We start from the raw sequence: 25,938 nt of genomic DNA, 5'->3' as shown, positions 1-25,938 counted from the left end.
CAGTAAATTTATTCACAATGTTTTTACTGTCTGCAAAGTAAAATAAGGAGACAAATGGTTGTATTCTTCATAAATTGATCACGTAAAACAAAATGCAGAAAAATATGATGGTGGAATAAACACATTCCAGAGCAGTTATGTTAATAACAAAATTTCAACTGTAATAGAGAGAGCATACTCTTTAGAGATTCTAGATGGACTAAACTGAGTGGTCGTACAAGCATGTATTTAACATAGGATCACTTTTCTAACAACCTATTATTTACCGACTACACAAAAATTTCACACACTAAATATGAGCAAGAAAACTCAGACTGTTTTTAGTACCTCCACTTTGTGCTAGTCTCAGCAGAACGCCCTCCTGAAGACAGTAAGTGCAAACGTAACACTTCTGTGAGGGTAACAGCATCTAATGTAAGTTTGGACAATGGCACTCCTTGATAAAGCTGACTCCAGCCAGCTGCCACCGTAGCTAGTTTCACAGCCTCACCAGCAGTTACATCACCATGTTCATCAATGTCTAATTCAGCTTCAAAAGGAAACAGACAATGAATAACAATGGTAACATTGATAGTTTCTATTATTCAAAAAATGAACACTTTCAATATTTATCTTTAGATCCATAAATACCTGTGGTTGGAGTATCTGTAGCTAAAATTTCATCATCTTCCTCTTCCTGCATATCAAACAGTGTTGACAGAAGTAACTGGAAAATATCACTCAGCGGACCTTAAAGTGAAAAGAAAATATCTATCAATCACTCAGAAATCAACAAGTTTCAAAGGTCTTAAGAAATTTGGTAGTATTCACCTAACCAGATTTTTTAAGGTACAAAGATGTCTATTGTATTTTAATAATGTGAACTGAAAGGCACAGTTATTTTTAATCTCATGTGAGCCCAACAACGGTGTGGAAGATGTTGGAGCACAAAATTGTCATACTACTAGTTTTCCCATGACACCCTATGATAAAACCAATTTCAAGCTGTGGAAAGTCAAACTCGGTTCAATGATTGTCAGATAGAGAGCAACTCAATAACATTTGTGAGCATTCATCTCTTTCATATAACAAGAGTTCTTGTAGAGATTTGTTGTTGCCCAGTAAATGGCATCACAGTGGCTTTGATACACCTACTGCTACTGCTGCACAGCCAGTTTGAAAATCTCTCAGCTGCTGTGAACATCCCTATTCTATTTCAGTAATTTGAGCAGAAGTTGTATCCTATACTTATCATGTATGTGAAAGATTCCAAAATTTAAATATGAATAACACACTTTACTTCTCTGAAAGTTCATCCTTACTGAATTAACTATCTGACAACTATTGACGAGTTAATTTATCATGGTCCACCACTCCCCAGCTGCCGTTGACAATGTTAAGTGTGGCATCTGGGTTTTCTTTCAGCACTACTGACGAGTTAACCTGGCCTCCTTGCTATCAACTGAGCACTAATGACAAGTACAGATGCACCATCACCGAGGCACTTGGGTGCTGCTGTTGAGTTTTAAGCATACAGCAAAATTTCTGCACCATATCCCACTAGCTATCCTCTATTTGACATAGAAAACCTCAATGCACCATTGTTGCAATGAGCGAAATATCTTTGATATGATTCTCCAGTTTCTCCCAGCATATTTGTCGACTGAGCAGTGTTGTGCCAGTTCATAGTGTTCAACGAGCGCAATACTTTGGCAATCAAATATGTCCTCATATCAGGTGCATTGATGAACTGAGTTCCTGGAGGTCACATGGCCACAACTTATACCCCTCCCACTGTGAGCCACTTCCTCTGCTGTCTGCACGTGAGAGCATGTCCGCAGCTGCAGATGTGAGGCATCAGCATCTGTGGTAGTGTGGGTGTGGTTACTCTGTCTGCTCTGACCATCAAATTGTCACGTTTGCTGAGTGTCATCCTAATTAGACCAAGGGCTGGTTCCCAAACACTGCTGAAATTATAGTCACAGTACAAATTTTAATGGCCTCTCCTAGATGATGTGCCAGTATTTTGAAGTCTGTGCTAAAATTGTGGGCAGTCTTATTCCATCACGATTCTCAGACAAACCGTGCTCCTCGACTACTGACTTTTTGGGATACATCAGTCGAGTGTGCTGCTGGGATTCCCCGCTTAAATCTTCAATGGTACACACTGTTTGCTCAATATACATTTCCCCAAATTAGCATGGATTCTGATATAGCTCAGCCTTCCACAAACTGAGGCAAAAGGTTCCCCCCCCCCTTTTTTTTCCAGTACGCATTCAATATTTCCACAATTCTGTGCTACTGTGGCGGAGTGGCATAGTGCGCACCTAATCTGCCAGACTGTATCCATTTTTTCCAAACATAGCTCCAAGGTGTTCCAGTTCCCTAGAAAGACCCTTCACATCTGAGATGCTGCATGCCCTGTGTATGGGACATTTTAGAACCCCATTTCTCTGTGTAGGGTGATAGCAGCTATCCACATACAAATACAGGTCAGCATGCATTTTCTTTCAATACACACCACGGCTCAGGCTGCCATCAGCTCTTTTCTTGACATCCAAGAGTGGTAGTCTTCCTTCTGCTTCTCCATGGTGAATTTGATGATGGGATTTATGGAGTTCAGATGTGCAAGGAATTTGAGGAGTTTGTTATTCCCATGGGGCCAAATGAAGAAAGTGTCATTCACATAATGGAACAAACATGTGGGTTTCTATTTGGATGATGTCAGGTCCTCTCCCTCTAAGTGCTCCATATACAAATTTCAACCACAGGAGAGAGTGGGATGCCCACTGTGACTCCCTTCATATGTTCATAGTATTTTCCATTAAACAGAATATGAGGCAAGGTCAGACAGTCTCAGAAATGACAGTTGTCCTCCCGTCAAATTTCTGAAAGTTGAGTTCTAGTGACACTCTTAGAGGCATCCTGCAGAATAACGGAATGACATCAAAATTCACCAGGATATTGAGTCCGTCCTGAAGAAGTTGAGGTGGATCACAAGATTTGCACAAGTTTTGTGTTTTATCACTTTAGTTTTGTGTGTCACACTTTCTAAAAGAAATAATTAGCACCAGTTCTTCCAAGTTATAGGTTGTATGAACAATCAACACATTTTTGCGCAGAAGTACATCCAACACGTGGGGTTGATCCCAAAGTTGTGTGTATAAATTTTGTTCCTTTTTGGTCTGCATTTGCAGGTTCTCGTTCATGTTCTGCTGTTCGTCAGTCTTTCAGTGCACCATCAAAGGAAGTTTGGGCCTCTTCTCTTCAGCACTCACAGCACAGATACTATTCACCTGCATTTTACTGTGCAAACTACTTTTTTTTATTGAACATGTGTTGCATGAACAATGGAATTGTAAGGGGTAGAATGTAATGTTACTAACTGAAGAACATCAGTGGCAACCCTGTGTCACTGAAATATTTCCCCCAAGATTTTCATTCTTTTTATGTTGAAAATGGAAATTTTCCTGAATCACATTTTGTTATATCAAAGAGCAAGTTCTTTTTTTTATTAGATTTTGAGTTGTCAAATCACTTCTTAGTGATTATTCCAAGTTAAACTGAGGTTAAAAGCAAGATATACATGAAACTGATTTTTCTCCAAGAAATAATCTTTGATTGAAGCACTTTGTAACAGTTGCATAAGCAATGTCAGCCTCTCAACCATATACAAGAACACAATGTGAAAAGCATCCACACCCAGAGCCAGATGCAACTGGCTACCTCCAGTCTGCCACAATAGTTCTTTAAACCAAGCAGCAAGGAGACACCAGCACTCCGGTACACTATTATCTGTTTCAAAACACTTGTGTAGCTCATGGAATTGACTAGCCAGTTCTGAATATGATATGCTTCCTTTTCATTACAACATCAAATGATGTGCCATCACTGAGTCACTGGAGAACACAAAGATGACTGACAGAATTTTTATTTAATATAATGAATTGGAGTCTGCTCTAAACAAAGAGAATGTAAAACAATGCAAATGAATAGGAAAACTATCTTTTAACATTCAAATACAATGTTAGTGGTTTACTGTCTGATGTATCCTAGCATAATGTTGTGCGATATGACGTGGAATGAGCACTTAGGGTCAGCAGTGGGGAATGTGAATACTAGGCTTCTGTTTATTGTCAGAATGCTAAGAAAGTGTATCTCATCTATTAAGGTGACCACTTATAGAACACAAGTGCAACCCATTTTTGGGTACTGCTCGAGAGACAACCTCACAAGGCCAGATTAAAGGAAGACACTGAAGCAATTCAGAAGCTTTGCTGCTTAATTTGTCATTAACCACACAGTTCAATCAACACATGATTAACTCAAATGGGAACCCCTGGAGGGAAGAATACTTTCTTCTTGTGGCACACTATAGAGGAAATTTACAAAATTGGCATTTTGCAGCTGATTGCAGAATGATTCTACTGCTGCCAATGTATATTTTACATATGGACTGAGAAGATAAAGAGAGATTAGGGCTTGTATGGAGTCATACAGACAGTCTTTTTTCCTCACTCCATTTGCAAGTGGAACAGGAAACGGAATTATTAATAGTGGTACAGGTGCACCCTACAATGCACAGGATGGTGGTTTGTGGAGTATGTACATAGATGTAAATGTAAAGGTTACCCAAAACTACCTACAATAATGCTATTGGTGAAAAGTTCTGCAAGTTCTACAGTGGAAGAAAACAGCAAATATTTGTGTTGATAGCAAATTCACTTAAAAAAAAAATAATTAAAATAAAATAAAAAGAGTAGGAGAGAGTCAAATAAAGTACTATACGCACTTTTCAAAATTAAATACATTTTAGAGCAAAATAATGGAGTAAGTACTTGGAAACATTTAGCAACAGCAGCAAACAAAGCCGCACGAGATATATTTATCACCAATTCTGTACTTATAAGTTCTTGGCATGCCTGGGAAGTTTAAGCAGATTGTAAATTGTGGTCTAAAGAGTTATGTGCCTAGTAAGTGGGTGAAGCATGGCAAATCCACCATGGTTTAATAAATTCTAAGGCTTCTCAGGAAGCAAAGGCTATTGCACTCTCGGTTCAAAAGGGATCACACAAATGACAACAAGTGAAGGTTAGTAGACACACACGTGCGTCTGTGAAGAGATCTGTGTGCAAAACGTGCAACAACTGCTACCATCACACCTTAGCGAAAGATCTGGCAGAGAGCCTGAGAAAATTCTGGTCTTATGTAAAATTGTTAAGCAAGTCTCAGGCTTCCATTCTCCCTTGTTGGCCAGAAATGAGAGCTGAAGTTTTAAATCTAATATTTAGAAATTGTTCACACAGGAGAATCATACAAACATACTGTCCTCCGACTATCGGACAGACTCCCGTATGGATGACACAGCAATAAACATCCCTGGTGCCCAGCACAAAGACCCAAGCAAGTCGGGGGAAGCACAGGTGACTCTAGAATACAAGAGTAAAAGAACGAACTTACAAAATTACAGACCTAACTTCAGTTTTCTGCAGAATCCTTTAACATATTCTCAGTTCAAACATTAACTTTCTTGAGACTGAGCATGGTTTTAGAAAGCATTACTGGTGTCTGACACAACTTGCTCTTTTCTCACATGATATACCGAGAAGTATGAATGAAGGGAAAAGGCAGATTCCATATTTTTAGATTTACGGAAAGCATTTGACACTGTGCCCCATTACAGACTGTTAACATAGGTCCAAGTGTACAGAATAAATTCACAGATATTTGAGTGGCTCAAAGACTTCTTAAGTAATGGCAAGAGTTCAGCAGAGACGAGGGCATAATCAGGAGTGCCCCACGGAAGTGTGATAGGACAGCTGTTGTTCTCTATATACATAAATGACTTGTCGGACAGGGTCGGCAGCAATCTGTGATTGTTTGCTGACGACGGTGGGGTGTTCGGTAAGGTGATGAAGTTGAGTAACTGTAAGAAGATACAAGATGATACAAGATGAGTTAGATAAAATTTCCAGTTGGTGTGATGAATGGCAGCTGGCTCTAAATGTGGAAGAATTTAACTTGATGTGCATGAGTAGGAAGAACAAACGCATAATGTTAGACTGAAGTATTACTAGTGTCCTGCTTGACACAGTCAAGTCGTTTAAATATCTGAGCGTAATGTTGCAAAGCAACATGAAATGGAACAAGCATATGAGAACTGTGGTGGGGAAGGCAAATGGTCAACTCCAGTTTATTGGGAGAATTTTAGTAAAGAGTGGGTCACCTGTAAAAGAGACCGCATATAAGACATTGGTGTGACCTATTCTTGAGTACTGCTGGAGTGTTTTGGATCAGTGCCAGAGCGGATAGAAGGAAGACATCGAAGCAATTGAGAGTGAGGCTGCTAGATTTGCTATTGGTGGGTTTGAACAACACTTAAGTGTTACGGAGATGCTTCGGTATCTCAAATGGGAATCACTGGAGGGGAGGGGACATTCTTTTTGAGAAACACTATTGAGAAAACTTAAGAGAACCAGTATTTGAAACTGATTACCAAATCCTTCTACTGCTGACGCCAACATACAATGCGCGGAAGTATCACGAAGATAAAATAAGAGAAATCAGGGCTCATATGGAGGCACATAGACAGTCATTTTTCCCTCACTCTATTTGTGAGTGGAACAGGAAAGGAAATGACAAGTAGTGGTACAGGGTACCCTCTGCCATGTACCGTACGGTGGCTCGTGGAGTATCTATGTAGATATTACACCTAGATGTAGAACTACATCGTTACCATCATCTGTCACTATCCCTTGTCACTGAGTGAGAACCTCAGTAAATAGAAACCTCGCAAGTCCACACTCTGAACAACTGTTACTGAAATGTAATACAAGTTGACTTTGATTGCAGAACTCGTCATGTTTCAAACCAAATTTTCTTCACACTATGGTTATTGTTGAGTAAGCTTGAGACCGCGAGGAAGAAGTCGGCAAAGCACTACTTCGCACTGAAACTACAAGAGTCGTTCCGAAAGAAATGCCTCCTATTTTTAGTCATGGAAACTATAGGAGATAAATAAATTACAACAGCTAAATAGAGCAATATTTCAGCTAAAGACTTATTTTTCCAGCGTCACCACCATTCGCTATGCACTTTTGCCAACGCTGAACCAGAGCCGCATGGCGTGCCTGTAAAAATCTGAACCAGCTGAGACCACCACTTCCTTACAGCTTTGACAATAGCATTTGAGTCTTGAATATGTTCGCCACACAGTCCATCTTTCAGTGGCCCAAAGAGATGGAAGTCTGCAGGCGCTATCCCAGGACTCTTCGGTGGATGTGGTAAAACAGTCCCCTCGAATTGTGCACCGAGTTGCGTGGTCGCAAAACTGGTGTAGATCTGACATTCTCATATTGCAGGCGAAAGTTGGTCTTCTTCTCTGGCTGTATCCTGGAAATTTGGGATTTCTGTTTAGTCAGTGTTGTCTTGTAGTGTGCTGAATTGACAGTTATTCCAGGCTCCAGGACATCCAAAAGAATCACACCCCGGCTATCCCAGAAGACTGTGCACGTCACTTTGACTGCAGATGACTGTGTCTTGAATTATTTCTTTGATGGAGAATTCGCATGTAGCCTTTCCATGGACTGTCTTTTGGATTCTGGCTTGTAGTGGTGGCACCACTTTTGCTATTCAGAAAATTGCCACTTCCAGCTTCATATTGGTCCAGCAGGTCCCAACAAATTTCCAGTTGATGAGTTTTTTGTACTTCTGTAAGCATCCACAGGACCCATCTCGCAAAGACTTTGCGATAACCAAGATGGTCCGTTGTTTCCAAGACATTACAGCCAACATTCAGCTTTGCACACCATTCTCTGCTTGTTATCCACTGATCAGCATGCATGATTTGATCAAGAAGTTCTTCATTGTGAGAGATGACAGCTGTGTAGGGTCAACTGGGCCATGGCTTGTCATACATATCCTTTTCACTATCTTGAAACCGCTGTACCTATCACCTCACATTGCTCATGTCTGTTGTTTCTCCTCCATGCACCTTTAGCAAGTGTTGACGGATTTCAGTCTGCGCAATTTCTTCAGCAATAAGGAATTCAATCACACATCGCTGTTTTATATGCATGTCCATATCAGAATCCATTTTGGAACACCACTCTGCTAGCGCATCTACGACAGAGCAACGGAACAACCAGCAAATGAAAGAGGAAGGTTCGAGCATTAGCACTACACCAACATCTGGTGCAGACATCCAAAGTCTGCCACAAAAGAATAGGAGACATTACTTTTAGAACGACCCTCATAGTATAAAAGACTGAAAACTGAGTATTTAATGCTGATCTACAAAATAAGAGTATTTAGATAAAGATGCACGTTTATATTACTGAACTGAGAAAACAACTTTCGCATTTTTGCAATGAATAATTCACAATTATATCACAAATTCTCAAGCATACATTCTACATCTACATCTGTGCTCTTCAAGTCATTTTATGGGGCATGGTGGAGGGTCACTTCACTCTTTCTTGCTCGAGTAGGCATTGATAAGCCCCTGTGCAACCTCAAATCTTTCCAATTTTACTTTCATGCTATTTTTGTGAGATACACATAGGAAGATACAATATATTCGGTGACTCTTCTAACGAATGCACACACTCGAAATTTTAACAGTAAACCACATGATAATGCAAAATGGCTCTCTTGTATTGTCTTCCGCTGAAACTGGCTGAGCATCTCTGTTACATTTTTGTACTTACTAAATGAACCTGTGGCTTAAGGTGCTGCCCCTCTTTGGATCTTCTCTGTTTCCTTATTGATCATATCTGGTACAGAGCCAAGCAATATTCAAAGATTGGTCAAACTGTGGTTTTGTAAGTTATCGCCTAAGTCTGTGGTCTACCCTTCATGAGGATTCCTCCAATGACAGACTGTCATATGCAAGTAGTTTTATGTGGTCGTTCCACTTTAAAACACTTCACACATACAGTCCCAGATGTTTAATAGATGTGAATGCTTCGAGAAATTTTCTGCAATTATGTAACAATAAAATAATGGGTCTTTCTGCATACCTGTGAGAAAATAGGTTCATTTGTTTATGTTGAGAATCAACTGTTAATTCCTGTGTCAAGTGTCTCCATACATATCACTAAAACTTTCTAGCATTACTATTTCTATGTACATATGTCTGTAAAAAGACATTTGTTCACTAGGTCATTTATACACATATCCCCATGAAAAGTAATGGTGGTGTAACACTGGCCTGACATTTGCACAAAGTTTCTTTTACATCTGAAGATTTCTCTCTGTTAAGAATGACGTATGATGTTTGGGGGGAACTCTTCAATCCAACTGCAAACCTAGTCTAATATTCCATAAGGGAAACTGATTTGGAGGCCAAGAGCCCAGCACCAAATACGAAGACTCGCCATGTCTGCAAGCGTGTCTGAGGCCGCCATGATTGTGCCATCAATATTACAATTACTCAATGCATTTCTTCACTCCAACTTTCATGATTCATTAACTGATTGTTTCTAAAGCAGAATCTCAGTTATTTGAAACAACATGACTCAACAGATATATTTCTGTTAGTGAACAATTCAACTTCCCTCAAAAGCTCTCATAATTCACAAAGCTTTTCAAAACTTTCTCATTTTTATAGAAAATTAAATTCCCTGAGATGTCCCTATTTTCCAGGTTTTTCAGACACCTACCCTTGCTGAATACATATCTCTCAGGTGTTTTTGGGAGCAAAGAGATCCACAGTACAAAATTCAGAACAAAATTATATACGAGATGTATGCTTGGTTGGAAATTGAAAAAAGAACACTCATAGGTTCAATCGAGGTTGCAAAAAGATATAAATTCGTAAGATGTGAAAGGAGTGAAGAGGCACAAGCTTTTGTGTCTTTTTAATAACAAGAGACTAGCACAAAAAATGTTCTTTAAAGCAAGTGAAGACCAATACATAGCAATTGTGTTGAAAATACTAAATTAAAAATATATATTATATATTCATTCTCATGCCCTATGTTCATGACAGTTTTAATTACACTGTCACAGATTTAACACACTTATTTTAGGAGTTTCTGAAGTAACAAAAAATAAATAAAAATATTTAGCCATGCCACTACTTCCCCTCCAACAATCCATACAGCAAATTTTATCAAATGGCCAATGTCACAGTGCATTTGTACATTTTACAAAACATTAATTGGATTTTAATTATGTCATCTTTATGCGTGTGTAAATGGCAGCCTTCCTGAAGGTTACATTACTCTTAGGTTATTAGTGTCCCGTTTCACATTGCCTCATCAGCTGCAATGACACGTACGCAAAAAGTGTCAACTGAAAAACGTGCAAGCTTTGGAATACTTTTAAGGCAAGCTGGAGCTGCAATTCAGTTACAAAAAAAGCGCATTACCATTAGACATTTCAGTCTTACACAAAAGTTCAGACTCCTACTCCCTCACTAAGCCATTTTTGTTGCTTCATTGACATTTTTCTGTATGCACGAACGGCTGATAACAAGCGAAGTATGCTTGAAATGTACTGCAATATATTTAATTAAACATCAAATAAATAAGTGTGACTGGTAAAAGAAAAAATACCTATTTCGTATCGTGGCTGTAGCTATTGTTGTGCGAGTGGCAACCTATGTGCCAATAATTAGTACAAAAAGAAAACAATACTATGGCATTCACACGCTACGCTCATTCTCTTATGTTTTCTTATGATCCCTATAATGCGAATGATTGTTCACAGAAAACTAGTAAATGTCAGCGGACAATGGCGAATCATCTGTTACTGCTCTTTTGTTTGTGATTGGTGCGATTTGCTCAATGTAAACGAAGCTTGAAAATGTCTACTACTATCCTTGGCATGAATAAAAAAGGATGCCCCTTCAATAAAAAAAAAAATAAATAAAATAAAAAATTAAAAAAAGACAATAATGTGGAAAGACTTGGTAGCTTCTTGTCTGGATAGTTCAATTCTACTGCTATGAGAAGAACTGACAACTATTACTTTACAATATATCAAGCACTCATTCTTTGAATTCAGTTGAGGAAAGTACCCCCTCAGTGAATAACTTTATTACAGAGTGGTGCTCAATTTTCACATGACCAATAAGGTATCCAAACTACTGTCTTCAGTAAACTTATGCATATTACACAGTTGTCAGCAGAGCTATAGTTGCAGCACACATTTCACATTAAGATATTTGTGACATCACAAAATTAGCACAATTAAACAATGGAATATCCAGGATGAAATATTAAGCTTAGCATCTAGAGACAGCAGTCTTGTGTGTGCCAGTTGTTTTGTAAATGTTTTGAAGAAGCACTTCATTCAAAAGCTGAAAATATTAGTAGTGCTCTTTTTCATTGCATTTTTTAAAATAGTCAGGAACTTTTTGACCCTCTCTCATTAGTACAGATAATAGGGAAGGGAGAGGGGGAAAGGAGGGGAGGTGGGAGAAGATGTTCATATCAACCTGTTTTATAAGTTAAATAAAATAGAAAGAAACTTCCACATGGGAAAAATATATTAAAAACAAAGATTCCAAGACTTACCAAGCGGGAAAGCGCCGGTAGACAGGCACAATAAAATAACACACAAGCACACACACACAAAATTTCGAGCTTTCGCAACCGGCGGCTGCTTCGTCAGGAAAGAGGGAAGGAAAAGGAAAGATGAAAGAATGTGGGTTTTAAGTTAGTTGAAAATACAGTAAATATTCAAGTTGTTCCTAGCTTTTTGGTTAGAGCTTCCGGGAGGTGCTGAAGACATAAATCCTGCCTACAAAAGAAATAGAGGTGAATGTAATTAGCTTTAAACCGAAAATATCTTACCAGCTACTTCTTGCTCTGTTAGTGCTCTTTCCAGCAATTCAAATGTCACACCATAAGGGAAGAAATTTTTTGTTGCTATAACTTGTCCAAATGAATGGAAAAACTCTAGTACAGTAAGAAAGTCTCCAAAATTTTCGTGTGGTATACAACAGTTTACTTCTATAGGTGATGGCATAACCTGAAAAATAAAAACATAATTAGCAACTTATGTGGGAAGTTTTTCTGTCTACTGATATACTTGCAACATCTAACGTATATTGCATGTAGAAGTAATGACATTAACTATCAGTTATAATCTACCTTCAGATCTTCTAACTCCAAATCCTCTCGACGACGATTCCACTCCTTCACGAATTTCTCAAAGTGTAATTTATCTTCTTTCCTCTTTTCTTTTATTTTCATTCTTTCTTCTAGTTGCCTTTGTTTTTCTTCCAGAGTCTTCTCCTTAAGCTTTGGTCGTCTTTCTTCGTTTAATCTAGGCAGAATTTGAGTAAATTACTTATCGCAGATACATAAATAATACAGCAGAAACAGTGCCATTTTTGAGGCAGACCTAAAAGTAAGACTGCAGGACTCTATAATTTCTTCTAATTATATGCGACTGGCCCTACATGTCCGTTTGCAAAGGCAATGCATTAACATATGGAGATGCTGCATGAAGAAATAACCATGGCTATCTCACAGCAGCTGTTGGCAAGACCCACTACGGACAGAAAACCTGTCTTCCTCAAGGATTTTCCGAGCCTTGTCAGGACACAGGTAGAAACATGACACCAAGTAATGTAAATATGACAGTGACCAGTTTTCATCCTAGTTACCTGCAGATTTGTAAGTCTGAACATTCAGTGTCTAAGAAATACATCAAAAGAACTTGAGAAAGCAATGAGTGGTGGACTGTTGCGGACATTTTTGAACTATCAAACAACAGAAAATCAAGGATATATTAATCACAATATTATTAAAAGGGTAAATTGCTACACATCATATAGTAGAGCTACTGAGTTGCAGATATGCACAACAAAAATATTGCTAAGCAAGTAAGCTTTCGAACAAAAGGTCTTCTTCTGAAATAGATAACACACACATTCAGGCAAACTCAACTCTCACCAAAGACCACGATCTCTGGCTGCCGAGGCTAGACTGTGAGCAACTAAGCATGACAGGAAAAGCAATCTGTGTGGTTGGGGTAAGGAGGAAGCTGGGTGCAGGGAAGGATAGCAGGGTATGGGTGGGGAGAGGGGGCAATAGCAGATTAGGTTCAGATGTGGGGGACAGTAAAGTGCTTCTCATGGGTGCATAGAGAGACATGGTGGGGAGAGGGAAGTGCCGTGAGGTGCAGCACACACTATGTTAAAAGGCTCGACAGTGGGGGAGGGGGAAGAGATGTAAAGAGAGAGTGGATGTGTGGTTGCAATAGAGGGCTGTGAATGCTGGTGTGGGAGCAGGGAAGAGGATAGGTGGATGAAGGACAATGACTAGTGAAAGTTGAGGCCAGGAGGATTACAGGAATGTTGGATATATTGCAGGGAGAGAGTACACCTGTGCAATTCAGAAAAGCTGGTGTTGGTAGAAAGGATCCAGTCGGCACAAGCTATGAAGCAATCACTGAAGTGAAGAATGTTCTGTGGTCCAGCTGTTTCCAGGGCACAGTTTGTTGGTGGCCATTTGTGCAAACATACACCTTGGTTGTCGTGTCCACACTGAACTCAGCACAGGGGATGCTGCTTAGCTTATAGATCACATGACTGGTTTCACAGGTAGCCCTGCTCTTGATGAGACTGATGATATGCTTCTGGACAAACGACAAACTGGAGTAGGTAGTGGTGGGAGGATGTATGGGAACGGTTTTGCATTTAAGTCTATTACAGATATATGAAACACGAGACAAGCGGTTGGGAAGCAGGGACAATGTGAAGACGGAAGAGGATGTTGTGCAGGTGGGCACTGGAATACCACTTTGGGAGGGATGGGAAGGTTGGGCATCCCCCATTTCAGGACACGACGAGAGGTAATCAAAACCCAGGTGGAAAAATTGACTCAGTTGTTCCAGTACCAGGTAGTGTACCGAGTCAAAATGTAAATGCTCCTTTGTAGCTGAACAGTGGGACTTCGTGGGGTGGTGGGTGACTAGAGAGATAATGCATATTCCATACAAGGTTGCAAGGGTAATTTCAGTCTGTGAAGGCCTCAGTGAGCCCCTTGGTATATTGCGAGAGGGACTGCTTATCCTACAGATGCGACAGCCACGGGTGGCTAAGCTGTATGGAAGGGACTTCTTTTGTTCTGGAATGGATGGCTGCTGGTGGTCGGTAGGTTTGAAATGGAGAAAGGTAAAGATGTAGCCATCTTCATGATGGCGGGAGAAGTAGAAACCACAAATACTGATTTAGGCTTATCAGACCATGATGCTCTTGTCCTCAAAATTTCCTAGACAACACTGAATGAGATAAAAGCACACTTTATGTATAAAAGAACTATCTCTACAGACAATTATGTAAACTTTGTCACATCCTAAGCAATGTGTCCTGGGTGAAAGTGTTGTCCCAGACAAGTACTGATGATGCATATAATTCTCTTTTTCAATCTTCATACGGTATTTCAAGACCTGCTTTCCAAAGAATCTATCAAGAATCAGGTCCCACGATAACACACAGGCAAGTTCCTGAATCACATTTGGCATTAAAAACTCTTGTAAAAATAAAAAAGATCAACTTTTCACACGAAAACATCCACAAAACCAAGATTTAGATGACATGTTAAGAATTACGAAAGTTAACAATTACAAAAAGGTATATTAAAAAGTAATCACTAAGGCATAATTTCTGGCTGCTGACAGCTTAATAAGGCAGTCTACTAAAAATTCAAAAGCTGTCTGGGGAACAGTAAAGACAAACGGGTAGAGGTGTGAAGAATAGGATGTAATTCTCAAAACAGCACAAAATTTGGTATTTAAAAAAAAAAAAAAAAAAAAAAAAAAAAAAAAAAAAAAAAAAAAAAATCCGAATTATATAAACAGTTATGAACAACTTCATTAAGCTCAAAATTCATAAATCAAGAAAACATAGAATGTTCAAAAGTTGCTTGTAGCATGGATGTAGAATCTATAAACAAACATGAAGTACTAGAAAGCTTAAGACAGGAATAGGTGGAGTGCTCTCATCAGTCATAATCAGGACTGCACCACAGATTCTTTAGCACAAACTGACAACTTATCTTTTAGTGAAAGAGTGTTTCCAGAAAGCTTGAAAATATCAAAGTGAAGTCAGTATTTAATAACAGCACCAAGTGGCCAATATCACTCTTTCCGCCATTGTCCAAAATACTAGAAAAAATTCTGAAGCACTGGATCAATAAATGCTTCAGCAACCATAAGTTACCAAACAGTAATCAGCATGACTTTCAGCCACATAAAAAAGAAACAACAGTAATGTGCTTCACTGAACAAATAATCTACCCAAAGCATTCATTACTGTCAATCATCACATCCTTTTAGAAAAATTGGAATCACTAGATATTCAATGGTCTGGCAAAAAGTGATTTGAGGCACACATACAAAACCAAATACAGATTACAGGACTGATGTCATCTTATTTCAATAACAACATCAGTTTAGTTTCAGATTCAAAAAATGGAAATGTGTGTACCCCAAGGCAGTATTGTAAGACTCGGGATTGTTCTTCACTATACAAATTATACGCGCACCCCAAATAGTGCAGCCAATGCATGCTATTCACAGAGGATGCTACTGTGATAAGTGTACCAAAGCATTTTCTGCATACACCTACTCATAAAGTCCTTGAGAATATCTGCTCTTGGTTTAATGCAAACAGATTGACATTAAATGTAAATAAAACAAATTATATGCAATTTGAGGAAGTACATCAAAATGTAAACCTAGATCTGGTAATTTTTTTTTGACAAACCCATGGACAAAGTAACAGGTCAAAATTGCTGGGGATTCATGTTGGCGAAAACTTAAATTTTAATGACCATGTGATAAAACCTGTGTAGTAACTCCACTCAGTTTGTTTTGCTCTAAGAATTATCATAAACATTTACAGCTCTGAAGGTGCCAGGATGGCATACAGTGGTTTATTTTTAATCTCTTGCAACATACATTTGGTGTTCACCACTTGCTGTCTAAAACCACCTTTTATGTAACAGAAGAAGGCTATTCGAATAACACACAGCCCTCCACAGACACTACTAACCTATATTCAGAAAGCTTAAAAAACTAACCATACCTTCACCGTACACAGGGTCCACCTTTAAGAATTTCCAACAAGTGCAGACTTCCATAATTACAATATCCAAAGTAGCATGTACCCCACACACAGTGAAATAACACAGACACGAGAGCAATCTCGGTATTAAATTTTGCAACAGACTGTCAGTGTGCATCAGATAGTTGCAAGATGAAAATAAATTTACAGCAACACATCAAGAACGGTGATTTTAACATAGTAGACCGGCATAGAGGTGGAAGAGAGAATGTTTTTGAAGATTGAGAGTTAGAGACATGGCTGAGTAAATACTCGCTTCAAACTCGAGAATTGGCACAATTAGTGGGAGTGACACAGCAAGCCATTTCAAAACGTTTCAAGGCTATGGGCATGATTCAGAAAGAAGGAACTTGGGTCCCGTGTGAGCTGAAACCAAGAGACATTGAACGGTGTTTGTGTGTTCGTGAACAGTTGCTTCATAGGCAAAAACGGAAGGAATTTCTGCATCACATTGTCACCTGGGACGAAAAATGCGTTCATTATGATAACCCTGAACACAAAATATCATGGGGATATCCCAGCCATACTTCCACGCTGATGGCCAAACCGAATATTCACAGCTCCAAGATCATGCTCTTGCGTTTGGTGGGACCAGCTTGGTGTCGTGTACTACAAGGTGTTAAAACCAAGTGAAACAATCACAGGTGCTCGTTATTGGATGCAATTAATGCATCTGACCAAAGCATTATAAAGACAAATGGCCACAATACAGTGAGAGACACGATAAAGTGATTTTGCAGCATGACAAAACTTGACCCCACGTTGCAAAAGACATCAAAACATACTTGGAAACGTTAAAATGGGACGTCCTACCCTACCCGCCGTATTCTCCAGACATTGCTCACTCCAACTATCACCTGTTAAAATCAATGGCGCATGGCCTGGCTGACCAACACTTCCAATCTCATGAAGGAGTCACAAATTGGATCCATTCGTGGATCGCTTCAAAAGATGAACAATTTTTTCGATGGGGGATTCGTACACTGCCCAAAAGTTGGGAGAAAGTAGGGGCCAGTGATGGAAAATACTTTGAATGATACATGTGTAACCAATTTGTTTCACTATGGCCTCAAATGTTTGGGAAAAATGAAAGAAGCAAAGTTGTACACCTTGTAGATTCAAAATTGCCTGAATACTGACATTTTTCAAAAAACCCTTCATCCCCTTCTGTTTGCAATTTCGAAACATCGCCTATGGTATAAAATTCACACCTTCTTGAAATTTCAAGTTTCTATCCTTAGCAGTTTGGGCTGGGCAATGATGAGTCAGTCATGACATTGCCTTTCATTACAGACACGACGAGGAAAGCATTCTAATACATACTTGGGTAGATTCGTGGTGATACCGAAAATCAAGATTACAAACACATTGTGTGACTTCAGATAAATTCAGCAAAGGCGACGTATGTTAATTGACTCGTTTCTCCAAGCAACATTGTAACCAATTCCTTTGACAGGAGTGTGTCAGTTGGATTAGTGTTGTGTCACATTCCCTGTGTCTGCTGTTTAAACTGTTTACACTTCCAATATTTATAATGCCATTGTCAAACTACAAAATGCTCCGTTACGGTGAACAGTGCTTTACGTTACGGCACCATAGGTGACACAGCAAATGTTGTCAGTTCTAGTGGAGCACAAAAATGCTTTATTAAAAGAAGGAAAAGTACAGTTAACATTTGTGAGTGGAAGGGCAGTAAACAAAAGGCACTAAGGATAGCGAATGCCCTTATCTATTGAGGAGAAAGAGTCCTGTCCCTGGAAAAGTGCCTGATGATGAGGTGAATGCGACGTTGCAAACTGTTACTTGTAATGATTTCTCACAATTTACATCGCCAAAAAGGTGTGTGTGTGTGTGTGTGTGTGTGTGTGTGTGTGTGTGTGTGTACAGCTGAAGATGAACGTCTAAAATGGTTTTAGCATGAATGAAAATGGTGTCATAAGAACAATCAATACACAATTTTCCCCTTTACTTAATTATTTAGGGACCTGGAAACATGGCATCTATTTCTGGGAAAATTTAAACCTCTTTTGGTGAAATTCCATCTACGTCGTCTTCTTCTTAGACTAAGCCTAGAGCTTTGAAATCTATTGTTAAAAAAGTTGTGATTTTTGAGCTTTTTCAAATTTTTGCAAAAGCAAACAATCGAGTCAACAGTTTATTTTTTTTTAATTTTTTTGTTTCAACTGTCTTTACTCATTTCCTCATTTTGGTTCTATTTAAGCTTTCAACCAACTCCATGCCTACGATTTAAGGTGTTTCTCGACATTATATTTCTTTCCCCATACAATTCAAAAAATACAAATCTACAAAGTATTTGTTTTAACCTTTTGCGGGTATTCGTAGCCATGAAACCCATACCTGACAACACTACAGATAGAACAAGTAAGATACTTAGGGGAGCAGAAGTTGAACCGAAAATGACTATTTGCACGTTAGGAGAACAACGTGGTAGAAATATATTAACAGATTTTGTTTTCTGTTGCACTATAGTACAGAGTGCAGGCACTGTGTACTGCCAGTCTGCCATGAGTGTTAACAACTAGGATTTTGATCAAAAGAGGGGAGAAGAGCGGTGTGGGGAAATAAGCTTTCTCACAGCCTACACCTATGTTCTGCGATTTTGCAAAGGCAGAATTTGTCATGTGGTCATAGGGATTGCTGATCCCTTCAGGTGTTTTGGTAGCCATAACCGAACTCTGCTATAGACCAGGATTTGATTCTTTACTCATTTCATTTCAAAATGAGGAAAGAAAACAGTTATCAATGCACACTACAAAGCATTCATTACTGGCTACTGGGCAATTGTCTGCTGATCTTAGCAGTGTCGTAAATGAGGTTGTTCAGGGCCCAACCTCTACCAGTATTAGACACAATCACAATTCAAAACAGCCAACACCTAAAACTGCAGTGCTGAAGTGTCCACATTATACCAATCTTTGAGCATTGGCTAGCTGATAAACGTGAGAGTTTCTTTGTTCTCAGATGCTGGGTCCAACAGTTGAGTCCTACATTGCATTATGCAAAGTGTATCTTATATACAGACCATTCATCTGTCCAGAATTGGGGTGACACCACATCATTGAACAAACCGATATGTCATATCTGTGCACTTTTTATTTTGCACACACATTCCTAAGCATATTATCTTCAGAAACTGGGCTTCACTAGATGATTTGAAGTACCAGAATCCGAAAACTGAATACATTCTTGGTATTTATATGCACAAAATAAAGCTATTTCAAACTATCTCTGATACAATAATTAATTTGGATAAAATTCACAATGAAATAGCACTTATCAGGTAACTTTATATTTTCAAATTCACGTATATTGCAATTTGTGAAATTTTCAAGTCCCTAATTACTCAACACAAAACTATACACACAATATTGAAGTCAGTAAAATTTAAGTTGATTTAAATTCAATTTTAATATATTATGCACAAAACTATGCAGTGCATGCACTTGTGAAATTTATTTTGAAGTTAACAACCCCATGAAAGTGAAAATCATTGGTGCTGTAATTACTTGTTATTATTAAGCAAAAATCTGAATTGACTATTGAAAAATTCATCACATATGTGAATCCATATATTTTGTGACTTTTTACTTTCATTTGTTGTACAAAACTGGAAGTATTTTCAACACAAAGACCAAGAAATAAGGAAAATATATCCTGCCCTCAGTTCAGTGGTTTTGTGGTACTGTAATGAATGGCACTGTCAGTACACATCAGGTTCCATAGATACCATCGCGTAGATAAAACTTCAGGTATAAGAAATACCGGGGGGGGGGGGGGGGGGGGTCACATTTCCTTGTATCTGAACTATCTTCCAACTACGTTTTGAGTAATTGGGCTGCATTTAATACATTTATCTGCACATATATGAGTACACTGATACCTATCAAGAAATGAAAGTTGAAACTTCCTGGCAGATTAAAACTGTGTGCCCGACCGAGACTCGAACTCGGTCCCGAGTTCGAGTCTCGGTCGGGCACACAGTTTTAATCTGCCAGGAAGTTTCATATCAGCGCACACTCCGCTGCAGAGTGAAAATCTCATTCTGGAAGAAATGAAAGTTGTTTATCTCCCCAGGAGTGAAAACCTGTCATAATGTTTGTCCAACTTAATTCATCAGTCTTTGAACACAGATAATTTGTAACACAAAAATAGCACCCTTTACGTTGCAGACCATTTTACAATATCAAGGGTGTACAGTAAAGGTATAAAAGACATTTGTAATTTGTTTATTATTTTATTGGGAAAAAAATCATGAATATTGGTTCAAAGCCGAGCATCTCTCTCGTCTATCACCTTAAACAACGAAACAGTTATTTTTGTCTAGTATTGTGGGAGTTTAATAGCAGTAAATACCATTAAGGAAGAAAGGTACTGGCACGTGTGTAAGAATTCCTGAGTCTTGAACAGGCTACTGCTAGATGTGTGGCTATTTGTTTTATACAACACACTTGGCACTTTCTTTCACTAAATAAATACGTTACTTTACAACAACGGAGAGCAAAAAAATATATATATATATATATACAAAATAAGTTGGTTACTTGGCTTTAAATTCAAGACTGTGAGGAACACTTCGGAAAGTAAAATACATCAATCTCATTTTCCCAATTACTTTATCAGTAAGTTGTCTTAATTTTTAACTGAAACTTGTTACTGTCAACAGTATGTTTCAAACAACATTGTGTTTTTAACTGTTACAAAATAACTCCACATGTCCTGCTCATGTCCTGGTGAACTTCTGTTTCTTAGTATCAATATATATTAAATACTACCAAGAGACTATTGTGTCATGTCCGCCCCCCACCCCCTCCCCCTCTGCACCCACCCCTTGCATAATGACTTTTAATGTTTAATGTTTCACATCACATTTTTGTTTACTTTGCTATGTGCATGGAATGCTTGTGATAGATATCCAACATGTGTACATACCTCGACTGTGAATATTTAAGATTCCTCTTCATCCTATGTTTGTCGAATAATTTATTGTTTCTCATGTTTCCAACACTCCTATATTTATCCTTCACCTTCTTAGCCATCTGGTGATTTGGAGACCTGTGAATTGGTTCTATCAACTTCTTTGGGGATTTTTTCACAGGTGAAAACTGATCTGCATCTGCAGACTGGATGGGCACCTGTTTCTTCGGAGACTTCTCCACTTTTGAATGTGATGTCAAATACTTTTGTATATTTTCTTGTCTCTTTTCTTTCTTTACAAATGGGTCTTGCTTTTTAATATTATTTTTTATTGGACTTAACATGTTTTTCTTTACTCTCCTCGATATCTGGAATGCTGGTGGCGGTCCATCAAAAATACTATGGAATTTCACTCTAAATAAACCAAATTTCTGTACAGCAGCAGCCTGGTAAAAATAATAAAAAGACATTGATACAACATTAATAAAGAATGTGTGGCCATACTTCCACATGGATATAGAGATAAACAAAGTAACATTTTTAAGAAGGTATTATGTCTTAACATTAACCCGTATTTGACAAAAATAAATTCTTGTTTATTCTGGTAATGTTTTCATTAACTCCAATAAAAAACATTGTAACATACTTTGCTTGCACAGGTAAAATTTCCCATGTAAACATGAAATTTCTCACAAATTGCTTGGGTGGGCACTTGTGACCGGTTAAAATTGTGTGCCAGAGTAAGACACTGATCAGGAGAGTTTCACAGCCAATGCTCTTCCATCTCAGATAGTCAAGACCATTTGCTCAAAGCTACCACCTGATCTCTACTATACAACCACCACCCACCACCACCACCACCACCACCACCACCACCACCACCACCATCTCCTCCTTCTTCATCATCCAGTAAAAGACAACTTGCACCCAAACCTCTAGATGTAAGAACTCAGGTCGGTACCAAACTTTGTGTGTTGATAGAGTATCTAGTAAAACACCGATTTAGTTCATCCTGGGTGCTGTCATCAAATAGAACATGCATAAATGGTAATTAAAATAAACACCAGAACTGCGGAGCACAGGAAAAGCATATCGGTGAGCTCTGAATACAAACCTCTCTTGTAGATGAGTTGGTAGAGTGTCAGACCATCATACTGAAGATCAAGAGTTCGAAACAAACTGGTGGCTATGTTTTTTAAACTGTTTATGCATGAAATAGTTGTAGGGGAGAACATTTTTCTGACGTGTAAAAGAATGTTTCAGCTTGTAGAAATGTTCTTTTGGCAGTCTGCTTTCGCTTCGTATTGGTATAGATAACACCACACCTATCTATACAAATGTAAGAGCTAGCTTTGTTGCTTTCAACTGACAGAGTGAAAGCAGACAGTGAAAAGAACAGTGCTACAAACTCCGAAATGTCCTTTTACATGTCAGAAAACTGTTCTCCCATGTAACATTTTCACGCGTAAACTGTTTAAAAAAAACAGCTTGCCACCAGTCTGTTTCGAACTAAGGACGTTTACTACAATGGGCTGATGCTCTAACAACCCACCTACCAGAGATGTTCGCATTCTGATCTCACAGATTCGCTTTTCCTATACTCCGTAGTTCTCGTGTTACTTTTAATTACCGTTTACACATCTTCTATTGAATGATAGCACACAGCACGAACTAAATTGGTATTTCGGTAGATACTCTATCGACACACAACATTTGGTACCAATCAGCACCTGACATCTGGAGGTTTGGGTATTAGAGAAGAGTTCCATTAAGTTTAACGTCACTCATTAGCACAGTATTCACAGAGTTGAGCATAATGTATATAAGATTCGGACAAAGAATCACTATCTGACAGAACTATATGTTAATAGATATAACATGGAGCTGTGCACCTATTCAAATCATTACAAAAGCAAAAAACCACTCACCTCCAGACGAATGATGAGCGGCATATATGGACGCTGAAAGGATCAGAAACTAACTACCTTTGATCTTGCCCACATCCTTAGTAATTTCATGCTTCAAACTAAGCCATTGGTCCTTGAATTTGTATTCTGTTATAAATCCAAACAATTTTAACACCTCACACCAAAGTCCTCTACGATGATACAGAATCAGGAACTGTTCCATATACACTTTTTTAAGCTTACTACTAAGAGTCAAGTCGCAGGAACAGCTAATACAATGCAGTGCCATGTATGATGATTTTACAGTGCTCTCCAGTCCAAAGATTGGTTTGATGTAGTTCTGGATTCTGCGCAAACCTTTTCATCTCTACATAACTACTACAAAAAAAAAAACATTCATTTTAACATTATTACTGTACTCAAGCCCTGGTTTCCCTCTACAATTTTAAACCCCCCCCCCCCCCTAACATAAGCCAACGTGACCTTGCTATACCGATACTGTGAATGGCTGGAAGCAAAGGGAAATTACAGCCACAATTTTTAACAAGGGTGTGCCTTTATGATACTAGCATCACCATTTGTAAAATATATCGAAGGTAAAGTAGTCTCCTATTCGGACTCCTGATGGGGTTTTCTCTAGAGGCTATCAACACCAGGAAAAGTAAAACACATTCTATGGGTAGGAGTGTGGAATGTTAAATCTCTTAATCAGCTAAACAGGTTTTAGAGAATTTAAAAAGGGAGCAAATAGCATGAAGTTACATATAGTAGAAATTAGTAAAATGTGGTGATAGAAAGAACAGGACTTTTGGACAGGTGAATACATGGTTGCAAATAAAAGATTAAGCGGGTGCAGTGCATGGGTAGGTCAAATAATGACACAGAATGGTAATGTGGGTAACCTAGCCTGAGTGGAATAGTGAAAACATTATCGCAGCCAACAGGGATAGAAAGCCATCACCTACTATATCTACATCCATACTCAGCAAATGTAGTATATTCCCAGAGTCTTCATTTAATGCTAGTTCTTGAAACTTTGTTAGTAGACTTCCTCGGGATAGTTTACATCTACCTTCAAGAGTTTGTCTCTTCAGTTTCTTCAGCATCAATGAACCCCTCTCCCATGGACACAACAAACCAGTAACCATTCGTGCCACTCTTCTCTGTGTACATTCAATATCTGCTGCAGTCCCAATTGGTATGGGTCCCACACTCTTGAGCAATATTCTAAAACTGGTTGCATGAGTGATTTGTAAGTAGTTTCCCTTGTAAACTGACCGCACTTCCCCTGTATTCTACCAATAAACTGAAGTCTTCCACCTGCTTTACCCATGGGTGAGCCTATGTGATCATTCCATTTCATACACCTCGAATGTGTTACACCCAGGTATTTGTACGAGTTGGTCAATTCCAGCTGTGACTCACTGATATTGTAGTCACAGGATACTACATTCTTTCATTTTGTTAAGTGCACAATATTACATTTCAGAACTTTTAAAGCAAGTTTCCAATCTTTGCACCACTTTCAAATCTTATCAATATCAGCTTCTTTCACACTGTACTTCCTCATAGGTAACTGCATCACCTAAGTTACAAGTTTATGTGCAAAGTAGCTCCACAGATGATGATGATGATGATGACGACGACATCGAAGTAATGTATGATGAGATAAGAGAAAGTATTAAGATCATTAAGTATGACGAAAATTTAAATAATTCTGATTTGGGGGGAGAGACTGCAATTTGACAGGAGGAAAAGAATGGAGAGTGGAGGAAGATGAAAAAGGAGAGAGCTATCTTAGTGGAGTACACATGGTGTGATTTAAGTATTATGAAAGAGGCTTATATATGTGGAAGAGGCAAAGAGACACTAGAATACATAATGGTAAGAAAGATTTCAGAAGCAGGTTTACAACTGCAAAACTTTTACAGGAATAGATGTGGTCTCGGACTACTGGTTATCAATAGCAGATTAAAACTGAAGATATTGCAGAAAAGTATGAAATTAAAGAGAAGGAACGTAGATAACCTAAAAGGCCAAGAGATTGTTGATAGTTTCAAAGATAGCATTAGGCAACAATTGAAAAAAAAAGGGGGAAAGGACTATTGTCAAAGACAAATGAATAGTTTTGAGAAATGAAACAGTGAAAGTAGCAGGGGATCAAATAGGCAAGAAGACTAGGTCCACAAGAAATCCTTGGATGACATTGTTACTGCCGTTGCCTTCAGTCTGAAGGTTTGATGCAGCTCTTCACACTAGTCTATCCTGTGCAAAGCCTCTTTCTCTCTACTTAATCACTGCAAACTAACTATTTGAATATGCTTATTGTACCTAGAGTCTCCCTCTACAGTATTTACCCCCTCACAACTCCTTTTTCCACCCAATTTGATACACTACCACCTCATTAGTTATTCGATCTCCCAATCTAATCTTCAGCATTCTCATGTAGCACCACATTTCAAAAGCTATTCCCTTCTTGTCTGAAATTATTACTGCACACATTTCACTTCTGTACAGGGCTACACTTCAGACAAATATCCACAAGGAAAAACTTTACAACAAATTTATATTAAATGATAAAACTCTCTTTTTCAGAAACACCTTCCTTGCTATCACATATCTATTCTGTACCTTCTCTACTTCAGCTATTATCAGTAATTTTGGAGCACATACAGCAAAATTAATCCACTACTTTTAGTATCTATTTTTAGTATTTTCTAATATAACTCCTCAGCAACACCCAATTTAATTTGCTTTACTTTTGTTGAAACTGTTTTTACTACTTCTCTCCAAAGTTTTATTCCCTTTCCAAATTTCTTCTTGCTTCCATTACTGCTTGCTCAATATACTGCTTGAATAACATGAGGGACTGGCTACAACATTGTCTCACACCGTTCTCAGTCCCTGTTTTCCAGTTATGTGTTACGATGGCAGACTTGTTTCCACACAAGTCATAAATAACCTGTCATAGACCTGGTAGATGAATATGCAACACACAACACCACTGAACAGCAGTTTCAACAACACCTGTGT

General features: G+C 38.5%; 1 protein-coding gene across 9 annotated transcripts in view; it reads right to left on the bottom strand.

Moving 5' to 3' along the window:
* LOC126365910 (bromodomain adjacent to zinc finger domain protein 1A) overlaps nt 1-25,938 on the bottom strand; it is a 132,897-nt gene that overhangs the window by 89,977 nt on the left and 16,982 nt on the right. For all 9 annotated transcript variants that reach the window (XM_050008637.1, XM_050008644.1, XM_050008636.1 and 6 more), the window contains 5 exons: nt 21,014-21,444; nt 12,081-12,255; nt 11,781-11,958; nt 631-729; nt 328-529 (listed from right to left, as the gene is read on the bottom strand). In XM_050008637.1, coding sequence (XP_049864594.1) covers nt 328-529; nt 631-729; nt 11,781-11,958; nt 12,081-12,255; nt 21,014-21,444 — 1,085 coding nt within the window. The remainder of the gene's footprint in view (nt 1-327; nt 530-630; nt 730-11,780; nt 11,959-12,080; nt 12,256-21,013; nt 21,445-25,938) is intronic.

This window comes from Schistocerca gregaria, chromosome 4 (assembly GCF_023897955.1).
Source record: "Schistocerca gregaria isolate iqSchGreg1 chromosome 4, iqSchGreg1.2, whole genome shotgun sequence".
NCBI classification, from domain to species: domain Eukaryota; kingdom Metazoa; phylum Arthropoda; class Insecta; order Orthoptera; family Acrididae; genus Schistocerca; species Schistocerca gregaria.
Note: the sequence above shows the minus strand (reverse complement) of the source record. Positions and strands in the feature narration are given on the sequence as shown.